The 22,331-nt window shown below is 37.7% G+C and overlaps 1 protein-coding gene across 9 annotated transcripts in view; it reads right to left on the reverse strand.

The window, feature by feature from the left end:
• GOLIM4 (golgi integral membrane protein 4) overlaps positions 1-22,331 on the reverse strand; it is a 72,212-nt gene that overhangs the window by 7,753 nt on the left and 42,128 nt on the right. The window contains exons 2-15 of one of the 9 annotated variants that reach the window (XM_011380053.2): positions 21,657-21,731; positions 20,369-20,418; positions 18,757-18,810; positions 17,318-17,468; positions 14,458-14,540; positions 13,864-13,947; positions 10,524-10,682; positions 8,013-8,357; positions 6,239-6,399; positions 6,089-6,199; positions 5,563-5,636; positions 4,068-4,177; positions 1,137-1,304; positions 734-802 (exon numbers count right to left, since the gene is read on the reverse strand). In XM_011380053.2, coding sequence (XP_011378355.1) covers positions 734-802; positions 1,137-1,304; positions 4,068-4,177; positions 5,563-5,636; positions 6,089-6,199; positions 6,239-6,399; positions 8,013-8,357; positions 10,524-10,682; positions 13,864-13,947; positions 14,458-14,540; positions 17,318-17,468; positions 18,757-18,810; positions 20,369-20,418; positions 21,657-21,731 — 1,694 coding nt within the window. Of the gene's footprint in view, positions 1-733; positions 803-1,136; positions 1,305-4,067; positions 4,178-5,562; positions 5,637-6,088; positions 6,400-8,012; positions 8,358-10,523; positions 10,683-13,863; positions 13,948-14,457; positions 14,541-17,317; positions 17,469-18,756; positions 18,811-20,368; positions 20,419-21,656; positions 21,732-22,331 lie in introns of all 9 variants that reach the window. The other 8 variants (XM_023524601.1, XM_011380036.2, XM_011380080.2 and 5 more) reach the window with 8 other exon arrangements.

Here is a 22,331-nt window from a genome sequence, read left to right on the forward strand (position 1 = left end):
TGAGCTTCAGTTGTCCAAACAGTAGACCGCTGTGACTAACCAGCTACAACCAACAGTATTCATCAACCAGCTAACACAAATGGGGCACCACGATGCTCTAAACCTGATTAACAATGTGCCGGAAGTTTACAATAAAATAGCAAATGAAAAAGAAATGCTAAGAAATTCCCCCTAAATGTATTTTATTCAACTGAGTTCCTTATGTATTTTTCCTTTTCTTTATTGTTAAATTTAATTAAGACACCAAATTCTTGGAAAGAAAGAGGCTAAAAGTAGAGACTATAAATTTGTTTAAAATGTCTGGAGGGTGTGAAGTGTTTTCTGACGGACACCGCGGCAATGTCTACAGAGAAAGGTACAGGGGTTAGTTAGTCCAGACTCTCTCAATGGGAGATTTGCTCTTCTCTATTTTAGGAAGGAAAGACATGAGAGAAAATATTCTTACAAAGATCACATACACTTAAGTCCACCACTCCTGGGAGACCAAATGTCTTCTTAATTCAAAATTTCTAGTGAGAACTGGAGGGAAGGGTTCTATTACCCTGTTTCTGTTATCTTCTAACGAAATGGCTCCACTGTCATGGGCTGTTTCCTCTTGAAACCACCCTTTCTTATCCTACCTATGCCTTTCTGAGCATTTCCAGAGAAGGCATTTCAAAGCGATGCTGCTGCGGTTTGTTTCTGACCAGTGTGACGCGCCAAGGAGTGTGACTGGGCCCTCACGCCCTCCTACCTCCTCCTCTCCCTCCTCCTGGTACTGCTCATCCGCGTTACCCTCCTGCTGGTCTGGGTTTCCCGCCATCTGTCGAAACAAGAGGGGAGGCTCAGGTTGCTGAACCCTGGAGGTGTGTCTTACAGTACTTTGAGACAAAGAACAAGCATGCCACCACGAAAAATGTACTTTCGATGCATTGGTGGCCAGGAAAAAAATAAATAATCATTCCCAGCACGAAGCCCAGGCTGTCCGTCACCCCCTCTCCGAGTGAAGGCTCATCATTTCATCTAGTGGCCCAAAAACCAGTCAAAGAGGCAAAGCTTCTGACAGTGTAGGTTATGACTAACCTTCTGTATAAACCGGGGATCTAGTAAAATGCCCAGGTTAAAACCACTCTCCCTCCACAGTGGCCTCTGCTTACCACCAAATGCTCCTCCATCTCTGTGTTCTCTTGTTTCCGATTACTCTGTTTTTGCTCTTCATTTTCATCTGGCAAATTTTCTTCTCTCGCTTGTTCGGCTTCCTCAAACTCATCTTCTCCTTGGTTATTCGGGTCATCTGCTGGATTTATATCCTCCATGGCTGCCCTCTGTAAAATTCCAATAAACAGCAACCACCACTTCAAAACCCAGGATCACGTTTAATTTCATTTGAAAGGCTGCACACTTGGCGGAAAATGCGATCATCCTTCACCAGGCTGTTCAGATCTTTCCTCGCCAAGATGCATAAGTACACATCCCACTGTCAAAAGGTAAAATGCCCACACTTTTTGTCAGAAGCTGATGAATCAGAATGAAATATGAATGGCACGTCTCTTCTACAAGTGATTCCAAAATAGCCCTCCAAACTCTACTATAGCAAGTAATGTGAGCATGACTAGACATAGGAAAAATAGTTATTAAGAAACAAAAAAAACCAAGTAGGAGAAACATTAAAAAGGGAGATTTGGATAGGCAAATGGGAACTTCATTCATTATTATGTTGATTTTTATACAGGCAAGCTTTCCTTTGTAGGTGATTTTTTACACATAAGTGGGCAGAAAGTAGTCGAAGAGAAAGAAGACTCACACCCAAAAGGACCAAAGAAGAGGGCCAGTTCGAAAGTCAATGATCAATTTCCAGTATGGATCAAGTTTCTTTCTAACAAACACTACCACAACACTCAGAGATGTCGCACTAGCAAGGTATGGGAGGAAAAGAACTGCGCTAACCCAATCTTTGGCAATATATTTTGAAAAGTATATCCCCAGGCCCATACCACCTCCCAAGTAGTTCTGAGTTCCTGTGTTCAACAAATGTCCTTCACATTATCAACTATAGAATTATCTCAAATTTCCACTTAAGCTCTCAAAGAATCTTTCAAAATATGCTCTCATAAAGATTTAGATTTCGGAGCCTGAGCTGGGCAGAAATGGCGATGCTCGCATGAGCTTCCCCATCACTCCAGTGTCATCAATAGGGCATCTGACTGAGCAGCAAATGATTTCCAGAGATGGTGAAGCCTCAGAGTAAGATTCAATCTCTTTTGGCATGAATGGACATGAGCCTTGAGAGCAAGGGCTCCATGAAGCTGACCCAGATTCTACTTCAATTCACTTCAGGGCCTTGAACACGTTCAAGAGCTCACTGCAGTCTCAGCCGAACTATTATCTGTGTATCCCTGGCTATATACTTCATTCGAGTGCAAATGACACTTTTCTTGAGAATAAAGAGAGTGACAAATCATTACCTTCACACTAAACTCCAGTCACTCCACAATCTCTTGTCATATGGATTTCTTTTTGTGCACTATCAATCATTTGTGTGGGAATAGAGAAAAAAATGGAACAGCCTCTCTTCAGAAAAACAGCATGAAAGCTTTTGCAAAAGTTCATAAAAATATACATACTAGCTCCAATCCTAACCGAGCAATAAGTAAGGTTTAACAGGCATGGTTGCAATATTTTCATAAAATAACAATGATCAATTATATGTCAATAAAGTTGGACAACATTTTTTCGATTAAAAAAATAAAATAGGTAAGACAAAGAGAGGGAAAAATGGGGTAACAATTTCTAATTAAAAGAAGGCATGGGAGAAAGTCCAATGTTCCTAAGTGTGTTGTTCCCCAGAACAGGTAAACTGATGACGACAAGAGAGTAAAGGGTTTTAAAGTCAAGTAGTCAAAGCTCACGGCACTTTCCAAATGTCGCGGATTAGAACACACGGGCGCCTCTGTCCTCCCTTCATGCTTTTCAGGCTCACTCTCAGGCTTCTGCACGCTGACTGCTGCCCTCTCACAGACACTCCCTTGCTCTTTCATACTCTCTGGCTCTCTCATACTCCTGTTCACTATGGATCTTGCTCTTTCCTGAAAATATTTCAGGGCCAGGGTTCCCTGGAGCATACTTTCAAAATGCTAATTCTGGGGCGAGCACATAAATATGGTCTGCCATATCTCCGTGTAAATTAAGTGGAGAAGCCGTTTCCATCAAGTCGGCTTTGGGCAGCCATCAGGAGGACTTTCTCGAGGATAATCAAGAAAGGATATGGAGCCTCCTTTCAATCCACTAGACCAATATAAAAAGGGCCCATAGCACAGCACAGACTATAAACTTTATAAACAGGGTGGTTGGTTTACTGCCAAAGATGACTGGAGAGCTAGTAAGTTGCAAAAATCACTTACACATAAGCACAAGAACATGCCCACTCAGCATTTGCTTGCCACACTGGTAGGCAAGGCCAAGGAGCCAGAACACCCAGCTGAACTGAGACCAGTTGGTAAACACAATTGTCTTGGTTATTAGGTCTCTATCTATTTATATTCTAATTTTTATACAGCATCATGATAACCAAACAATTTTTTTCCCTTCTCAAATCACACATCCTTATCCAGCGTTTATTAAAATGGTCACTGACTATTGGGAGATTACAGAGAGTCACATGACATACAAAACACCCTAACAAGCTGCTTGCCATGCTCAATAATAGTTAATTTCCTTTCTCAGGTTCCCTATCCAACCCCCACACTTGCCTTTCTTTTTTCATCTTTCAGAATTACTACATCTTTTGATGCTTGCACTTTTGCTCTTATTTTTAAAAATTGTTATTAATCTAAAAGTCATCAGAGAACTCTAGAAGCCTTTGACATTTGTACTCAGAGCAATCTTTAACTCATCCTCATCTCAACAGGTCCTCATGGTTTACGCTTAACATCACTGCTCGTATCATGTGATTATGTAAGCCGTGATTATCTGTGCTGATGAAATAACAGACATATCAGGAGCCAGGAGTGTGGTGTCAGGCAAACCTTCAAGTGTCCTTTCTGCCTTGTGAGTTTCCAAATATTCTGACCAGAAGAGAAGGTACTTACATCTGCCTCAGATTCTGGGTCAGCTTCATGGAGCCCTTGCTCTCGAGGCTCATGTCCATTCTCTGGTTCTTCTTCTGCCTCATCTTGGTGCTGGTTGTCTCTCTCATAGGCTAACAAATCAAAGGAACTAATATCAGCCCAGGGGAACCAGACAGGAATATTTCCTTTCACTCAAAGAAAGGCCACCAGTGTGCTTTCCCAGAGGCCATTTCACCCAATCTGTACTCCAGCAAGACTAACTCAACATAAGGCGGCGCATGTCTCAGCTTTTCTGAATGACGTCATGTCCTTTTCCCAGACCTTGTGTCTAAGGTGATAGTGCGGGTGAGTGGCACCATTGTAACTCTTTGAAACAAATGTTTATAACAGAAACTGCAATCCTCCCCCACAATGTTTTCAAAAACAACAAATGAAACTCTCTCAAAAAAAGAAAGTCCAGTCAACTGGACTTTGCTAAAATTACTAATTTTTGGCATTATCAGAGGAAACAGCAAGGTACCAAAAGAAGAAATTGATACTGTTTCAGAAAATGAAAGAAAGAACAACCCCGCTTGTGGAACCAAAAAACTAACAAATATTGCCCATCCTGTGTTCTCTGATATGGCAGCTATGGTGACAGCCACGACACAGATACATTACACACTTATACTTGCACAGACATTTACTTGCTGCTTTTTGAAAAACTATTTTGATAAAGAGAATTTAGATACAAGCATACAAAGAGAACAAGTAATTTTTTAAAGTAAGCTCTAAGAGGGAAAGTTAAGTACATAGAGAGTATGTAACCTATAGAAAACTAAGATATAGGATAACTTACCGTCATCTTTCAAGTGCACCAAGGAATTCATTAGCTAAAGAAAAACTATTCTCTAGTTTTACTGATAACGGAACAAAAAAGCTTAAAATGCTGCACAGGGAACACAAGGAAAACAATTTCCTGACTATAAGGACTATAAAATATCAGAACTGGCTATAGAGGGAGTCAGAGTAAGCACCTTCCTTTAGACTCGTTAGAAAAGGACACATACCTTAAATGTTAGTGCTGTCAGAGAGACAGTTAACTTTCTAGTTCTATCATCACAGAAAGCAACGTTTGATAAATTACATACTAGATGCACACCATAAACAAAAGCTACTATTGACTTAATTTGAAAACTTTTAAGGCAATGATCCAAAAGCCTCCAAGGTAAGGAGAAAAATGAAGAAATTTCCTAAAACATAATACTCGTATAATAATGTGTCAGTAATAACTATTTGGTATACAAAAGCTTAAACTACTATTTCTTCTCTACTCTGAAATGTTACCGAGGAAACAAATTATCTTGGGCAATTTTGGCTACTAATGTGCACTGTTTGGGAGGATTAAGAAAAATTCAACAACAACAAAAGATACATGGAACACAAATCTTTGCCCGTACTCATATGCATATGGCCCTGAATTAATATATATTACCAAGCAATTTTATTAAAACATTCATCATCTAAGAAGTCTCACCACCTCCTTCTTCTTCTTGGTCCTCTGCTCCCTGAACAATATCATTATCCATGGCATCATAATGAGCTGGCTTCCTGCAAGAAACACAAACATTATTAACTCGGTAACACAAATTACGTAGCACAGTTTGACATAAGTCATTTATCTTTAAAGAGCAATAAACAAATTTACCAGCCTTTTTAAAAAAACAAAACAAAAAAACAAAAATTTCTTTAAAAAACTTAGGTTTAATAAAGATTATGAATATTCTTTCAAAAGAACTTTAAAAAAGATAAACTACTTTTCGAACGATAAAATAAAGTTAGCACAAAACCCTCTAGGTTATTTTGAGACCTAAACTATAACTTCTAAGCAGGAAAAAAAACGTTATTTTTAAAATTAAATATTTGGAACTAAGTTCTCAGGTAATTGTTCTGCCTCAGTCATAGGAGCAATGTGACCCCTCAAGTTCACAGATAACACATACATAAAGCTGTGTTTAATTTGATGAGAAAAACCAGAGGGCCTGTCTACGCCATCAGGCTACCTTGGCTGCTCCGGCTGCCTCTCCTCCTGCCCAGCCTGCCTCTGCCGGGCCAGCTCTTGGGCAAGAAGCATCTGCTGCTGCTGCTGCTGCTGCTGCTGCTGCTGCTGCTGCTGCTGCTGCTGCTGCTGCTGCTGCTGCTGCTGCTGCTGCCGCCTCAACAAGTGTCCCTGCAGCCTCTGCTGATGCAGGGCCTCCTGGTGCTCTCTCAGCCTCTGCGCCTCCTCAGCCCGCCTCGCGGCCAGTCTCTGCTGTTCCAGCTGCTCCTCATATGGCGATCGAAATTTGGTATCTGGCTTGACCGAAGGGTGCACCTGGGGAAAAATGAGTTGGAGCTGTGCAAGAGCAGTGAGGTCCTCTGTGTTCTCCCTTCATGGAGGCATGGTTGGTGTATTGACATCTATCTATCAGGGGAACTGTGACTGAACATTAGGTCCAATGTCATCCAGCCCTGGAACTCCTATTTTCCAACTCTCTGAGTCTCCCCTTGGCTTCCTTTAGCAACTGATCTTCCTGATTTGCTGGTATTAAGGCTGATTTTCAATGTGCTCCCTCTCAAATGGAAGAGGACACAACAGAAGAAAAAATTTTGAATCTTAATTAAATTTATGTTCAAAAGGCTCTGCTATAAGTGGGCAATTGGTGACCTCAAACTAATTGGGACAATTTGTGAGCTTGAGACTAAGGCCTTTCCATGAAGAGCGAAAGATCTAGGGATGCTAATTAATTCTAGTAATGTCTGTACCAATCTCAGGCTAAACATAACCAAAAAAAGTGAAACTTCTGATTAGGGTGGAAAAGGAGAGAACCAATTTTCCTTAAAGAATCAACGAATGGGTAAGAAGATAGTGCCTTCTGATTAAAGGAAAATCTGATACAGGAATTTTAAACTCTGCTTCCCATTGAGAGATCCACCACTCCCTCTTCCATCCCCCAAGTGAAATAAGTACACAGTATTCTCACCAAAGGTGCAAGGTGGAGAGGAATGAAACCTAGTGAGGAATTACTTTTGAAGGTCACATGACTGAGAGAAGTTTCTTCATGATAACTTTATAGCATTATAAGAGTGCAACTACAGAAGCTTTCACACCTACTCAGCCTAAAGCTTCAAGCAGCTAGAAGCTTTAGAGAGTCTGAGGCCAAATAAAGCTTCAAAGTTATAAATAAAAGGTGACCAGCATGTATGCAAAGACCAGGTAGCCTGCTGTTACTGGCTTAGAGATAGTGGAAGAAAGGTAGCTAGCTGCATTCAGTGTTGCTTTAAGTTCTTTTAAAGCATCATTTACCAAGATAACAGACTTTAAAAAAAATCCTACTTATGTGAGAGGGCACTGCTCAGTAGGGGAGCCTGAGCAGAGACTAGTTAAACAAGCTCAATTAGTGGAGTATCCTTAAGTGATAAGATCAGCTTTCTGATAACTTGAAGGTAAATGGGCAGAAGCCAATATACGATTTGAGAGTAAATGAACAGGGATCAGGAACGTTTAATTAATGAAAATGAGACTGTTCTTGGCCTCAAGGCGCCCACAGAACTTGAGCACAGATCGGGAAGGTGCCTGACCAGGTGCTCACCTATGCTACTCCACTGAGGAGATGTGAGCATGAGTCCCTCTCACTGGGCACTCCATTCTGTCCATCACAGACACATACATATACCAGCAGCTCTTCTCTTTTCTCCAAACATCTTTCTGAGGTATGTCAGTAGCTCTGCTATTAACAATGCCACAGAAAACTTAAATATGTTCACATAACATTTAGTGAAACTGCATTTTTTATTTTAGACATTGTCATTATATGGGTAAGCCTTTTTCTTTAATATTTAAAAACAAAGCCACACTCCCTATCCCAGTGAAATGTATTTAATGTATTAAGGTAGCATTTTTTTGTAAACCAGAGGGATAGGCAGTGAAACCTAATCCAAGCCAACCTGGAGTGGATGACCTGGTACCTCAGCGGGAGCGTGCCCTTCCAGAAGGTTGGCTGCTTCTCTTTGTCCCCTCCACTCCCGGTCCTGCTCCTCTGGTGATGGATCGTGTTCCTCCTCGAGATGTTCAGCCTGCCCCACCTGCTCCATTGCCTCCTCTTCCAGGGCCTTTCTGTGCTCCTCTTCTGCCTGATGTTCCTCGGGCTCTCTGGCTTCCGCATCCTGCTGGTTCAGCTCTGCTGGAGCCTGAATTTCTGCTTCCTTCTGGGTGGGAGGATAAGGTCTTGTTTCTTCTGTTCTTCCAGGCACTGCTTCATGCTTCTGCCACACATCACTATTTAGAGAGACCTAGGCCAAGCACATCACTGGAAATGACACTTCTATTCCAAAAGTAGTGATATAATTTCTTTATTATTATGTCTATGGGGTTACGACATCAGCAAAATCCTGGAGTCTAGAAATAGAGTCCTGACTGAAAAGTATGGCTGCAATGGAGTCATTTAACTCTTCTCACTGCATAACCCTAACTATAAAATAGAAATAACATAAGCAAAATTTCATCTTGGAAAGAACATAGCAAATAGCCTAAAACTAAAGCCTGTAAGTACTATATCTCAGTAGGCCTTTCCCACAAAAGCAAGCTAGTTACAATTTTCCAGTAGAATACAAAGGAAAAAAAAAAAAAAAACCTTCAAACTTCAAGTGATGAAATGTTTACATAATTTTCTTCAATGTATATTTTGTTTTCAATAATGATTTGAAAATAATAAGATCAAATTAAGAATGAGTTGGGTTTATTTGATATTAGCTAATAAAAAAAGACAATCCTTTACTAACAGACATCTGTGTTAGCTAAAAATAGTGTCCATTAGATCAGGTACAATAGAACACTTTTTAATGTATTAAGGTAGCATTTTTTTGTAAACCAGAGGAAGTCTTTTGTATTTGGTATTGTTAATACAGGAAACACTGAACAGAAAAACGACATCTCCTTTTATAGAGTACTCCTCTTCTAAAATTGATTGATTTAAATCAGTTTTCCCTGCAAGTTTCAGAGATTTCTATATGATCTTCATTACTTCGAAAAGAAGGGTGAAAAATGATGATATAACACAATTAGGAATTTCTGTCACTCCTTTCCCCACCTCTAACCTTCTTTATCAGAAAAAAAAAATAACTTCTTTGGTCAGATTGCTCTCCCCTAATTGAAATAAATGTAAAGGCCTCTTCTTAAATTAGCAGGGATATGACTGAGAAACCAGGTTGTACAAATAAATAAACTGGGGAGAAAAGACCTTTCTTAAACATCTGAAGGTAACTTTTGGAGATGTACATTTTACCAACATCCTCATACACCTGGCAAGTTGGACATAATACTGTGCTGAGTTTCCACGAAATATCTCTTTAAAAAGCACTGAATGCTCTCAGACACCTGTCATTTATCTCCACAAAATCCCTGTGGGAAAGTCTGGAGCAAATAACTACTATCACCACCTCACAGATGGAAAAACTGAAGTTCTGAGTCATTAAAAGATTAATTGGGTAGACAGGTAGTTAACTTAGGGTAGAGGACAGAACTAATTCCCAGGCCAGGGATCTTGTTGTGTTTCTTTCTTCTTAATTAGAATTAACCTAAGACCCAGACAAAGAACAAGAGGCCATGAGGGATGCAGAACCTGTCTGTGAGGAAATACTCTGTGGGACTGAAGACTCATGAAGTCCACTCACAGCAACTAATTGTCCCTGTAAGTTAGTGACTTGAGTGGGGGAAGTCCTCTCACACATTCATTGTTAACAATTTTGTCAGAGGAAAGATCGCCACACCTGCCGTTATTACACCTGTGATTGCAAAAACAATTTGTAAGAATTAATGATTAGGGTGGCACTACTTTTGATGTCCCATTTATGAGATACTCTTAAGCAAAGCTTAATTTTTATGAAGAACAGGAATACAAAAATGTTGATCATGACACTAGCACTCACACCCTTAGTAGTTTTATAAAGGCCTTTTAATACAAGTGTTAGCATGTTCTATGTTGACCTAGTACTGCATTGAATTGAAATATATTATCAACTTTAATATTTGAGTGGGCTGGTTGTCATAGGATATCTTCATGATCATTTAACCCTCTCCCTCTACCAAAAAAAAACAAAAAACAAAAAAGACTTAAAAATCTCAGACATGACACAACAATTTGTTTCAAATAAATAAACCCACATGAATAAAGCCAAAGTCATTGTAGTATTTCCCAGAAAATAGTACAGCAGTAGTTCTCAAAGTGTGCTCCCCAGACCAGCTGAATCAGCAATGCAAATCCTCACACCTCACTCCAAATTAGCTGAATCTGAAACCTTGGCCTGCATTTTAACAGCCCTGCTGGGGACTCTGATATATGCTAAAATTTGAGAACCACTGTTCTGCAGGAAGAGTTGGCAATATTTAGAACAATTCACCTGATGACAGCTTGACAGGGTTAGTGACCTGTCCATAGGTTACCAGTTCACGCCTCTTACCTCCTGTGGCTGTCTGGCTGGATTCTCCCTTGCTGTGCTGTCACCTTGTGGCGAATGTGCTACCTGAGTAACATTTTGCTGCTTTGTTGGTTCTGGTTTTCGAAAGCTTGGAATCCTATTCAGAGTATCTTTCAGTTGTTTATATTCTGCAACTTGAGTCTGCATATAAATTGCACAGTTCAAAAGGAGAAAATTAGATAGGCATTAGGGGGTCACTGAGAGGCTACACAAATGTATTATATCTAAATACAACTTAGAAAAAATATGCGGATTGTTTTCATGCATTAGCTCCTCTTACTTGAACATGCTTAACCATTTTTAAGCACATGCAAAATGGAATTAGAGTTAAAGGGAACAGAGAAAAAATGTCTATGACAGATGTTAGTTCCCCATGCTATGTTAAACAAAGTTGGAATTTTTATAAATAACTTTCTAGTATAAACATCATTATTAAAAGACAGCTGTGTGGCAAGTATTACAGCATTAAAAATCTACTAAAAATTCACATAATTATACAAACACAGGTGCAGATATCTTAACAATATGGTCTGAGTAACATTTTTCAGCCGAAAAGAATCACAGGTTTAAAATACGTAACTGAACACATGTGTATATACGATCACTCAGGACACCTTCCTCCCTCAGTCAACTTGAGCTCAGATAGGGTCCCTTACTTGCCAGAATGCTTCCAGGATTGTACTCTGCAGCTTTTTTTGGAAAGCAAAAGCACAGGCATACAGTGAAGCTAGATTTTTATTCCTCAATTCTGTAATGAAGATATAAGAATATACTCTTTTGCGTGTATATGTGTTGGGGTGTGTGTGTGCATGTACACGATATTTTTAATATAAGGAGCTAGAAAGGCAGAAAAAAGTCGAACTCCTTAACTAAGAAAATGAAAAGAAACTGTTTATACTTAGCTCATCATATGCACCAACACTGGTATCCTAAAACAGAAATGCTGTGTGTGCAAACACACACATAAACAAACACATGCAGAGAACACAGAAATCTTTTTCTGAGCAAGTTCCCCAGATAGGGCCTCCTCCCTCGGTGCGCACGGCAGAGCAGGAGGCGGGGCTGGGGTGCAGCCAGCGCTCCTGTGGCCACAGCTGTGCACTCTGCACAGTGCTCTTCCATCCAAGGAGGAGGCGCCTTTTTGCCTTCTTCTCATTCATACGAAGGTCAAGATGTCTGCTTGCTAAATCTATGTTTATCATTTATATAAAGATGTGCCGTATAGCTAACAGTGGCTCTTAGCCTAGAAATCAAAACATTTGCAAACTAACTTTGGAAGTCAAAGAAAAAAAACAACTGACATCCACATAGTGATATTTTTAATATTTTAAGATAAATATGGAGAAATTCACAAACCTTAAATCTAGTGTAATTCTTCTTTTTCCTCCTAAATACATAATCTTTGAAGGCAGTAATGCTGTGGTCCTCAAATATTTGTGTGCATTAAGAATTGGAAGAATCATGTTAAAAATGCAAGATCCTGGGCCCCACTCTAGTAATTATGATTCATTAGGCCTGGGGCAAGGCCCAGGTAACTGTGATGGACTGGACGGGAGTCTCCAAAAACACCAGCCCGAGAGTTAAATGTGACTTAGCTGTCAGGATGGCCTAAGCTTCAACTTGATTCCGATCACTGATCTTGGGCCAGCTACTTTAGTTCCCTTTATTTAGGTAAAAAGGGAATAATACCATATAATTCAACACATTGTGAATATTAAATAAAATTGCATATATAAAGTTCATATGATAATCCCTGACAATTGTAAACACTCAAATTCTATTCTGCTCTTACTTTCTCCCTCCTCAATTACAAATTGTCTAGACAGAATCTCATAAGATGACTTACATTAGACATGTAGATGTCTAAACAGCATTTGTTTTCTAAGAAGCTCTACGAAAAATTTTAATATGGGGATTAGAGGTGAAATTCTAAGTACTGTGACTAGTTCTGGCAAAACTATTAGGAAAAAAAGGCAGGACAAACTTGAAGTTTTCTCCCCAATGAGCCAAAAAAGATATTTAAAAAAGTAGAAAACTATGCATAGCTTAAGTAAAAATAATATATATATATGTATATGTATATTTATGACAAAACCCTGTCAGTAACACTCCCAGGGTACTTACTACAGAATTTGGTTGTGGTCATTAAATAAACTATTTTACTTACATTTCTCTGGATTTTCAAATTGTTGCTTCATCTGATACTTATGGCCATTATAGCATAGAATATTCAAATTGGTTTGTTGCAGTTTTTAGTATAAAAAACAGCCTCACATAAAATAATAATACTTGGCAAAACTTTTATATAGAAGGTTTTGAATGAAATAATCCCCTCTGAAGTCAATTTAATTTATACTTATGTAAAAAATCACCCTGTAGCTAGTTTCACAGAGAAATGCCCACATCACTGTCTACAATGAAAAGGAGTCCCACAGATGCAGATGTTACAGACTCTGAGATGGGTCAGGGCTCACCAAATTGTATTTCTAATAATTTTGTAAGGACAAAATTGATACATGGTCTCCTGATAAGTATAGATGGCTGGTTTTCCTTTGGCCTTTACTCTTATTCTTCCAAGAGAAGAAACGCAAAGCCCTGATGATTAAGACGTAGTGACTAAACTAGCCATTCCTATTTCTTTGCTTTTCCTAGAAAGTGAAACACCCAGTGTGGTATTGCTTTAATAAGCACTCTAACACTTATACTTGTTCATCTGTTCCTTCAGAGCATATCTGCTGAGGGCCCGCCTTGTGCCAGGGGCTGTTCCAGGCTTTGAACAAATAGAACTTCTGACTCTTGTGTTTTACCTTCTCTATTGACATGAGAGCTCTTCATTTCCTTCTATAATTTGACCAATAACACATAAGCCTAGTCCCAAAAGGAGTATGAGTAGGCTGGAATGCTAGGAGCAAGGAAGGAAGGGAAAAAGAAGTCTGGCGATAATTTATTTAGGTAGCTAGCATCATAAAATCCTATAAATCCCAGAGCAAGAGTCAACACAGGTCAGATAGTGGCAAGAGACCATATATATATATGGAATAATTTCTATGATTTAAACAAGGATTAGAATGCTGAATGTAAGGGCTAATGCAGGGTAGAAATAATCATATGTATACCACAATCAGTGGCAAAAAATAATCGAAGGTTTATTTAATATTCTCCTGATTGAATTCTGAAAGCATGCATGATCCTCAGGATCAGGATAGCTCTGTGCTAAGGAACTCACTGAAGATTGGCTTTTGAGAGACTGCATGCACAAAGGAATTCAGAAATGTTAAGCAGACTTTAAAAAAGAACCGACAGAGGCTGCTACCCTTCTAACCTGTGCAGCAGCTAGCGCACTCTTGTGGTCTTCCAAAGTCACTACAAGTTGTTCATGCTCGGAGAGTAAATTCTTATGCTGTTGCTACACAAAAAAGAATTTTACATGTTGAGTTTTAACATTCTAAGACAAACTCTTTTTTGGCTGACAGTGGTATGACCACCCAAACGTTTCTTGCTTGCTTTGCTTTGTTGCAGCATTTGTTAAGTTTAAAAATAATTGGAGAGATGAGTATGATTAACATAGTATTCTAAAATCTAAAATGAGCTATACAAATATCATAATCACGATAAAACCAAAAGCAAATGAACAACTCTTTCATTATTAATAAAGCTTTTTAAATAAAAAGCTTATTAAAACGCAACCATTTAGCAAAAGAATCATTTCAGTACTAATGAACATGTTTGGATTTTCAGACCATCTTTTAGCTTACGATGCAGAAGTGGTAAAAGAATTAGGCACACTCAGTTTATGCCAAGCCCAAAAAGACAACATGGATTTGTAGAGCAGGTCAATTAGAGAATCACTTTTAAAATCATTCCACGAAGTAAATGAGGCAAGCACTAAAGAGTCGAACGCATGGCTTTGCTTTACCTTGACATCTTGGAGCTGTGTATGTATGTCCTGGTGCGCTTTCCTTAGTTGTCTATTCTCTTCTCGCAAATTGTACACAGTTTCTATTTTAGAAAAAGAAAATCACACATAAAGCCTTGACATTTTTAGGCTTTTGATGCTAATGCTTCATATCTAAAGCTTGATATAACTTGTTTTAGGATTTGTTTTGAACTTTGACAATATAATATTCCAAATCAATAAAAACTACACAGGTTGGGCATGGATTCACTTGTACATCTCGATACAATCTGGTTCAGTAGCTTAAACACTTTTAAAGAGATTATACACTATAGAAGAAAGTAAGGATTTTTAATTACTCAGGAGTTAAAAATGGAATATTTCTGTTAATAAGTAACTCCTTAGGAATAAAAGGCAATGGGCAGGGGTGGTCTAAAATTTGAGTCTCTTCACAAATTAAAAACAAAGTTATCAAAAAGCACAAACTCTATTTCTCAGAGCACAAGTAATTTCCACTGTCCCCAAAAGATATTTCAATTATGAAGGCAACTCAAGAAATAAGAGACAGAGAAATACCACTTACCTATTGAAAAATTCTAAATACATTTTCATTCTCCTAGCATTGAGGTCTTAACTGATCCAGATTCTTTGCTCTAGGGAAGATCTTTCTAGGGCTACAATGCGAGACTGTGGTAATCACAGCGAAGTCTTAATATCTCCCCAACTTCAAACCCTACTCTTTGGCATAGGGCCTCAGCAACTCACAGATTCTAGACCAAACTCTCTTACCTTCTTGATAATTTCTCACATTCCCTACATCTGGACATTAAATGTTATGAACTGGCAGCTACAAACTTTTTTTTTTTTTTGCCTCTGCCGTATTGGCCTATAAGTGTCTTCCACATTTGATAGTTGTCACTACTTAAAAAATCAAGAATCTGAGTCTAATAAAATCTGGCAATACTAGGCCAGTTCTCATGAGCAACACATGGTGGAAGTGAATGGTGGCAAAGTGGCCATATAACTTATTTTCCAATGGGAGAGTGAAAGGAGGTGCTGTTGATTTTTATGCTGGGACAGCAGGCATAAACCTGTGCTAGGCAAACTGTCCCAAAGTGGAAGCTGCTTCCTGCAGACAAAACCCTAAGTCTCCAGCGTGGTACTCGGCAATAAAGGAAAGTGCCAGTCACCATCTTTCAGCATATATTCTGTCCACTCTAACTCCTTTAGAGTCCCTGCCTGACTTGGGAGTATCGAATTTGTGACTGGGTTTGGAGGAGAGATCAAGAACAAGGTGGGAGATGTGGTCAGTGACTGGGCTGTCCACCTACACGGGATAATGGATTTTCTCAAAGGTCAAAACAGGACTACTGGCAATCCAAGAGGACTGTAATTGTGTCATTGGCTAGATGGGGCTTCAGTCTACACACACACTTACACTCTTGAAATACTCAAACTTTGCTAGCTTTTAAAGAAATTTCAGATTATAAACTTAATGGCAGTGGCTCCCATGCCTCGACTGTTTTACCTTCAGTAAGTTATTTAATCAGTAGACCCCGATTTCTTCATTTGTTAAATTAGGCTAAACATAACACCTGCTTACAGGTTGTTATGAGAATTAAATAAGATAATTGCATGAAGAAGTTTCACCTGGTTCTGGCACATGGTAAAATTTGTTGAGTGTCAGCTATTATGATGATGATAATGAAAAGAATAATTATCTAAGCTTATATGCTATCAGTTCATCTCCCCAAGAATTCTAAATTCTCTTCTCATATCACGTTAAACTACCGAAGACTGCTTGGATGTACATCTTTGTCTGCCACTCCTGACCTGCATCTATCACGACATGCTTTAACTTACTATCCTATGCTTTATCAAGGATCATAACCAAAAAACACTGCTGATGTGAAACTTATAAAAGTGTCATCAAAGGCATTGTCACACTGTGTTGGTTAAGGTCTCCTTGAGATGTTTCTTCCAATAATTAGCTGGCAACATAAACAGTGTTTTCTCTTGCTCTCTTTCTCCCTTATTCTCCCTTTGTCTCTGTCTCAGCCTCTCCCTACCCCTCAAGGTATTAATATAGTCTCCATTTCTGATGACAAGAGCCCTGTATTCACTGTATTTCTCCTTTTGTCCTGGGTGTCAAGAAGTTGTTTTGTTGTCTTAATGACCTCTCAACACCTGCCACAACACCAAGAAGCCAAAGCCCCTACATGTCTATATCTCTTGGGTATCATCAGCTGACAGCCAGCCCAGCTCTATCAAGACCACCTTAACCTTTTGTAAATTACCACGATCCTTTTTCTTATAACTTATTATTCTGAAATACTTATAGACAAAACGTTGCAAAAAAAAAAAAAAGGACAAAGAGATCAAAAGTACCCATAACCCAGTTTCTCTCTATGATAACATCTTATTTTATAAATATAAGGCCAACTGACTCTAGAACCTGAGCTTTTCAAAGCTACTGTTGACAGCTGATAGAAAGTCTTTCTGCCCCCTTGGAGATTTTTAGAAATTCTTCGCCATCCTAATTTTTGAACATTGCAATGACTGGGGAGCATCGACAGCCTTTTGTGAGTTGAAGATCAGAGATGCCAGATGTCTCATAACACACACATAAAGAACTGTCTTGCCTAACATGGCCAATGTGTCCCATTGAGAACACTGAACATTCTATTCTGCTTCTCTCAACAAACCAAAGAGATAAGGAGAAATGTGAAATGTTACAAAGAAATAAGTGGATAGTAAAAGACCACATGATAAATGTAAATCAATCATCATGCAAAAAACAAAATAAAACCAAAGTCTATTGTTCTATTGAAACATTGCGTACTTATTTCCATGAGTACTAGCTAGTTAGATTTCCCAGTACCTTTTAGCTTAGAAAGTTCCTGTTCTTTCTCTTGCTGCAGCTGCAGGTATTTCTGCTTATGGTCATTAAATGTCCTACTGAAGTCTTCTCCTTGTTTACGATGTTCCTCTTCCAAGTCGCTGTGCTGTTTCTTTAGCTCATCGTGTTGACTCTGCAAAGATGAGACCTTTGAGCAAAGATGTACATTCTCTAAATTACATCAGAGTCTATTTCTCGATAGCACAGCCTTTCTCTTGTTCGAAAGTAAGAACAAATGAAGAAGCAGGTTTCATTTTCCTCAAGTTGCTTTTAATTTGTGCAGCTTCCCTCTATTTTCCTTACATTTCAAATGAACAGTTTGGGATCAAGGCCAAAAATAATTTTCTTCTAAATTTTTAACATCAATGGGAATAATGAGAAGTTAGAAGTTAGCATGAGAGATGGAAAAGAGAGAGATTTGGGGAAATTCTCAGGTACTCATTTTATTGTGGAAACAAGGTAAACTAATGGAAAAATTACTCTCTGTGGATATTCTAGATTTCCTCCTTCAATCTGCTGTTTTCTTAACATTTTTGATTTCCTTTCTTTGACTTCCAGCCTTCCTGACAACCCAGTTTAAAGAAAAGAAAAAAAGATACTTCTCTTTTGGGGAAGTAATAAATCGATTGTTTATTAAATTATTCTTATTTATTGCTGATTATAATATTATGCTATAATCACAATGTAGATAAATTCTACAGTCTCCAAACACTTCATGTGAAAGGATGATCTGCCTTAATTTATGTATTGCTTTCTTGATAATAGAAAAGGGTCTGTTTTCAATAAAAAGTGGTTTCCTTACTGATACAAGAGGAAAGACAATACCAAGTGAAAAGCTGGAGTTTTGGAGGCAGGGAGATCATGGCACGGTTTTCCTGTGGAGCATGGCGTAATGGCACGCTGCTCATCTCCTCTATCTTGACAGAAATAATGAAGTATCTCTCTCTTTCTCTCTCTCATCTTCCTGATACACAATAATAAATTTTATCCAAGAACCAAGGAAGGAGAAGCTTTAATTATAAGTTGTGTCCCTGTGGTGGGTAAGAGGACACATTAAATATTAGTAACACAAAGGAGGTATTTTAATAGTTCTACCACCTCCAGTGTGTATAAAAATAAAGAAAGCACTGTGAGAAATTAAACAAACAAACAAAAAGCCTTAAAGGATAAGAGAAGATCAAATTTAAAAATAATTTGACTAGAGAGCCTGATTTATAAAAAAATGTATAAGCTAAAGATATTCTTTGTAATCAGGTGATAAATAGGATAGTACATTACAATTATATATCATTTTTAGTCAAATATGACTTCAATATACCATATTATAATACAAATCCACTTTCTATAACTTTCCTTAATCACTTAAAGTTACTTAGCTAATCCTTTCATTCATTCATGAAGGATAACTTTAAATTACTTACTTTCAACATCTGATGTTGCACATTCAATGCACTGTATCTACTATTGGAATCTTGCTGTAAATTGAAAAAGAAAATAGTTAACACAAAGATAAAAATCTGGCTCTTTTGCTAAATACAACTTAAAACTTTAACAGAAGAATTTCATTTATTGCACTTGTGTAAGCGAAAATGAATTCTACACTTGAACTGGGATGTCTCTGAGGCCATTTCTTTATATAATAGCAGAAATAAAGTTTTAACATTCCCAGAAGTTTGCTAGATTTTAGTAATGAAAAAGAGGGCACAGAATCACAAAATAGCAGCTTGACGGGGCCCTTAGAGATGATTTACTTCCACTCTCATAGTCAGAAGAAGAACTGAGGCCCAGATACACGAAGGAGCTTGTCCTGAGACGCAGTATGGCATAGGGCGCTCCAAGAAGTAGGGCTAAACCAACAAGGACCAGGTCTCACAAGCTTAGCATGGCTTAAGGGAGGCAAGAAAAAAGGTGCTTTCCTTCCAACTGAGCTTCACTGGGTAAGTAATTTTACATAAATTACTTTACTCCAGTGAGACTCCATTTCAGAGAGTGAAAAATAGAAAGGATAGGAAACAGGCCAGAGGCCAACATTTCCTTTGGTAGCAGAACCAGGATTACAATTTGAGCCTAAGCCTAATACTGAATTCCATGTTCTAGTAGCAGATCACTGTGTCCCGGTGGGGCACCTTCACCTATGGACCTCACACATTTCCACAGCCCTGGGCAGCTATGACCGGTCAGTACACAGCACACCTGAAGGTTCTCTCCCCGTGCTGTGTTGTTCTATCTCACACGCCACACCCCTTGCTTATCCCATGGCCAGCACAAGTATACTCTCAATCATTGCTTTTTAATATTTTCACAACTTCTAAAATAAACTGCATTTTTTCTTCTTCACTTTATTTTATTGCTTTACTATTTTAATTTTTAAGGAAATTACATTATAAAATGTACAACAGAGCACACGAATCTTGGTCAGGGCTTTTACAAGCAGCAAGTAAGAGTTGAAAGCTGATAGCTTCTGAGCTGTCCAAGAAACTGACTCTTCTCAGTTTTAATACCCCAAAACATCGATGTTTTATTCAACTAATGCTTACTTTTTTTAGCGTAAGAGAAAGACTTGCTTTTCTCTAGTTAATTTGGACTTAAATTTTGTTTAATGCCAATATCATTCATTCATTCATTCATTCATTCCACAAATGTTTTTGAATGATGGCTCCAGGCCAGGTACTGTGTTACATGTTACACAATACTGTATGTGCAAGTAAAAGTAATGTGCAAAGGCAAACCAAAATAAATATCACATTCTATAGAAAACAGAAACTGTAAGCAAATGAACAAATAAATGAATAAAAATTATCTGCTCTTTATTGTTAAGGCAATTCCCAATTTATTGTATCATTTATATTATTATCATAAGCAATGGTAGGATTTAAAATAATGTTTTTTTTTTTAGTCTTACTCTTGTAATTTTTTGGTAGCAAAAAAAAAAAAAAATTTAGCCTTACAATTCTAATGATCAACAGAGTAAAATATTTTACATTTCCTTCTCCTCTAACTTTCCTTAAAAAATTTAAAAAAAAAAAAACTTACCCTTCCTTTATTTAGTGTTTCTTGTGCTTCTAACTTATAAACAAGAAAATCTAGAAAAAAAAATAAGGAACCAAAGTGTAAGTTAATTTATTGTGACATTTTAAACATCTAAAACGACAAAGGCAAACTTTACTCAGACTTACAAAAAAATGTTCTAAGTTTAAAACAATCTACTTGGTGACTTATATACTTTATTTTGCCTTTTAAAGTTTTAGAAACAGTTGGAAAAAACTATCATATAATTTTTCTCTTTACCTTAAAGCTGTAAATCTTGCATTGAAAATCCACCTTATCAGCAAGTGATTAAAAGGACATTTAGAATGTGTACTCTGTGATTAACTCTCCTTGAAATTAAAAAAACACACCTAAATGATTTTTTGCTATCCACTAGATGGCACAATAAAATCATTTAGGACCTGAAAAGAATTCAAGCCATTGAAACCATCTTTAAGGCTCTTAAACTATATTATCCACTAGATGGCCCTATAAAATCACTGCATTTGAAGACAAGGAAAATTCAAATCCTATCAAAGCATTCTAATGTTGTTAAACTTCTATTCTTTACAACAAGGGTCAGTAAAATGTCCTAACCAATAATGCTCTCCTATTCTCTCTTCTTCTACCCACCAAGTTAATCAGATAGAACACCTAACTTAAATATCAAGATCTATCACAAAATGTGAATAAAACTATAAATTTAGATAACATTGAATTGCAAAATGTATAAAGCCTATGCTTTATTTAAAAAATTCTGATAAAAATCATACCTTGGCCTTATACCTATGCTAAATGTTAATTTTTCAAACAACCAATTGGCTGTCCAATAAAAGCCTTCACAAGATAAAAACAGGTTCATAACTTAAAAGACATTACACAATGTGATCAATTTATCATGTTATAAACATGTATATATATGCATATATATTTCAAATTTGTCATATTCTAGACAATACATATTGTTACTTCCTAGATATCTGTATACAAAAGTTCCAAGTATTAGTAACGTGTATAATATTCAGATGAAAAGTTGTTTATTTCTGAAATAATATGTGCAGTCAATATATGAACTACTTCCAGATGACACCAACTGAATGAAAGATTCTAAATCCAGTCTTAAGTGGGAATTATTTTATCGTGGAATGCATAGCAGATTGCTTGGTATCTCTTTCTCTGTCCACCTATAAAACTGACTTTATGTTGATCTGAGAAATTTCTTAGCAAACAATAGTAAAGAAAATACATGATGCTTCAAATAAGGATATGACAATAACACAAATTATTTATTTACCTTCCTTTGCTTTCTTATGTTCAAGTCTTTCCTTTTGCAAGGATTTCTCTAATCTTGATCTGTGTTCATACACAACTAGAAAAAAAAAGTTAAAATTTGTCTTCAAAGAATTAGAAATTCTTAAACAAAGTTAACATCAATTTTCAAAACAGGAGGAAATCAGAGTCTTTTTGTAATGAAAATAAAATATGTATTTACAAGTTCCACATTCTGGGGATAAAACAAACAATAAGCTACATAATTCAGGGCTGACTGACTTCTTCTATACAGTTTGCCCCTTTATAGAACCAAAACTCTGGAAGAGGCTGCCATCTTCTTTGCCAGCTCCTTTTCCTTCTCCTGCTCCTTAAATGAGAGCATCTCTATGAGGGTCTACGTCTCTTCCTGGGCAACCACATTCACTCCTATGATTTCAACTATCATCTGCATAGCTTTTACCTCCCATGTGTGTATATTTCTAGCCTCTGCCTCTCTTAGGCACTAGAAGAGCATTTCCTAAAGCCTACTGGGTGTTTCCACCTACATATCCCATGAGTCCTGCCAAGTCAACATGATCTGAATCTGAATTAAGGCTGAGTGTGTTGGTGAGAACACCTCAGCAACAAACCACTGGAATGAAGAAGATGTGTATTTCCCACATCAAGAAAAACATAGGTGAGAGAGCCACAGAAATGA

The sequence above is a fragment of the Pteropus vampyrus genome, unplaced genomic scaffold, assembly GCF_000151845.1.
Source record: "Pteropus vampyrus isolate Shadow unplaced genomic scaffold, Pvam_2.0 Scaffold12, whole genome shotgun sequence".
In the NCBI taxonomy this organism is placed as follows: domain Eukaryota; kingdom Metazoa; phylum Chordata; class Mammalia; order Chiroptera; family Pteropodidae; genus Pteropus; species Pteropus vampyrus.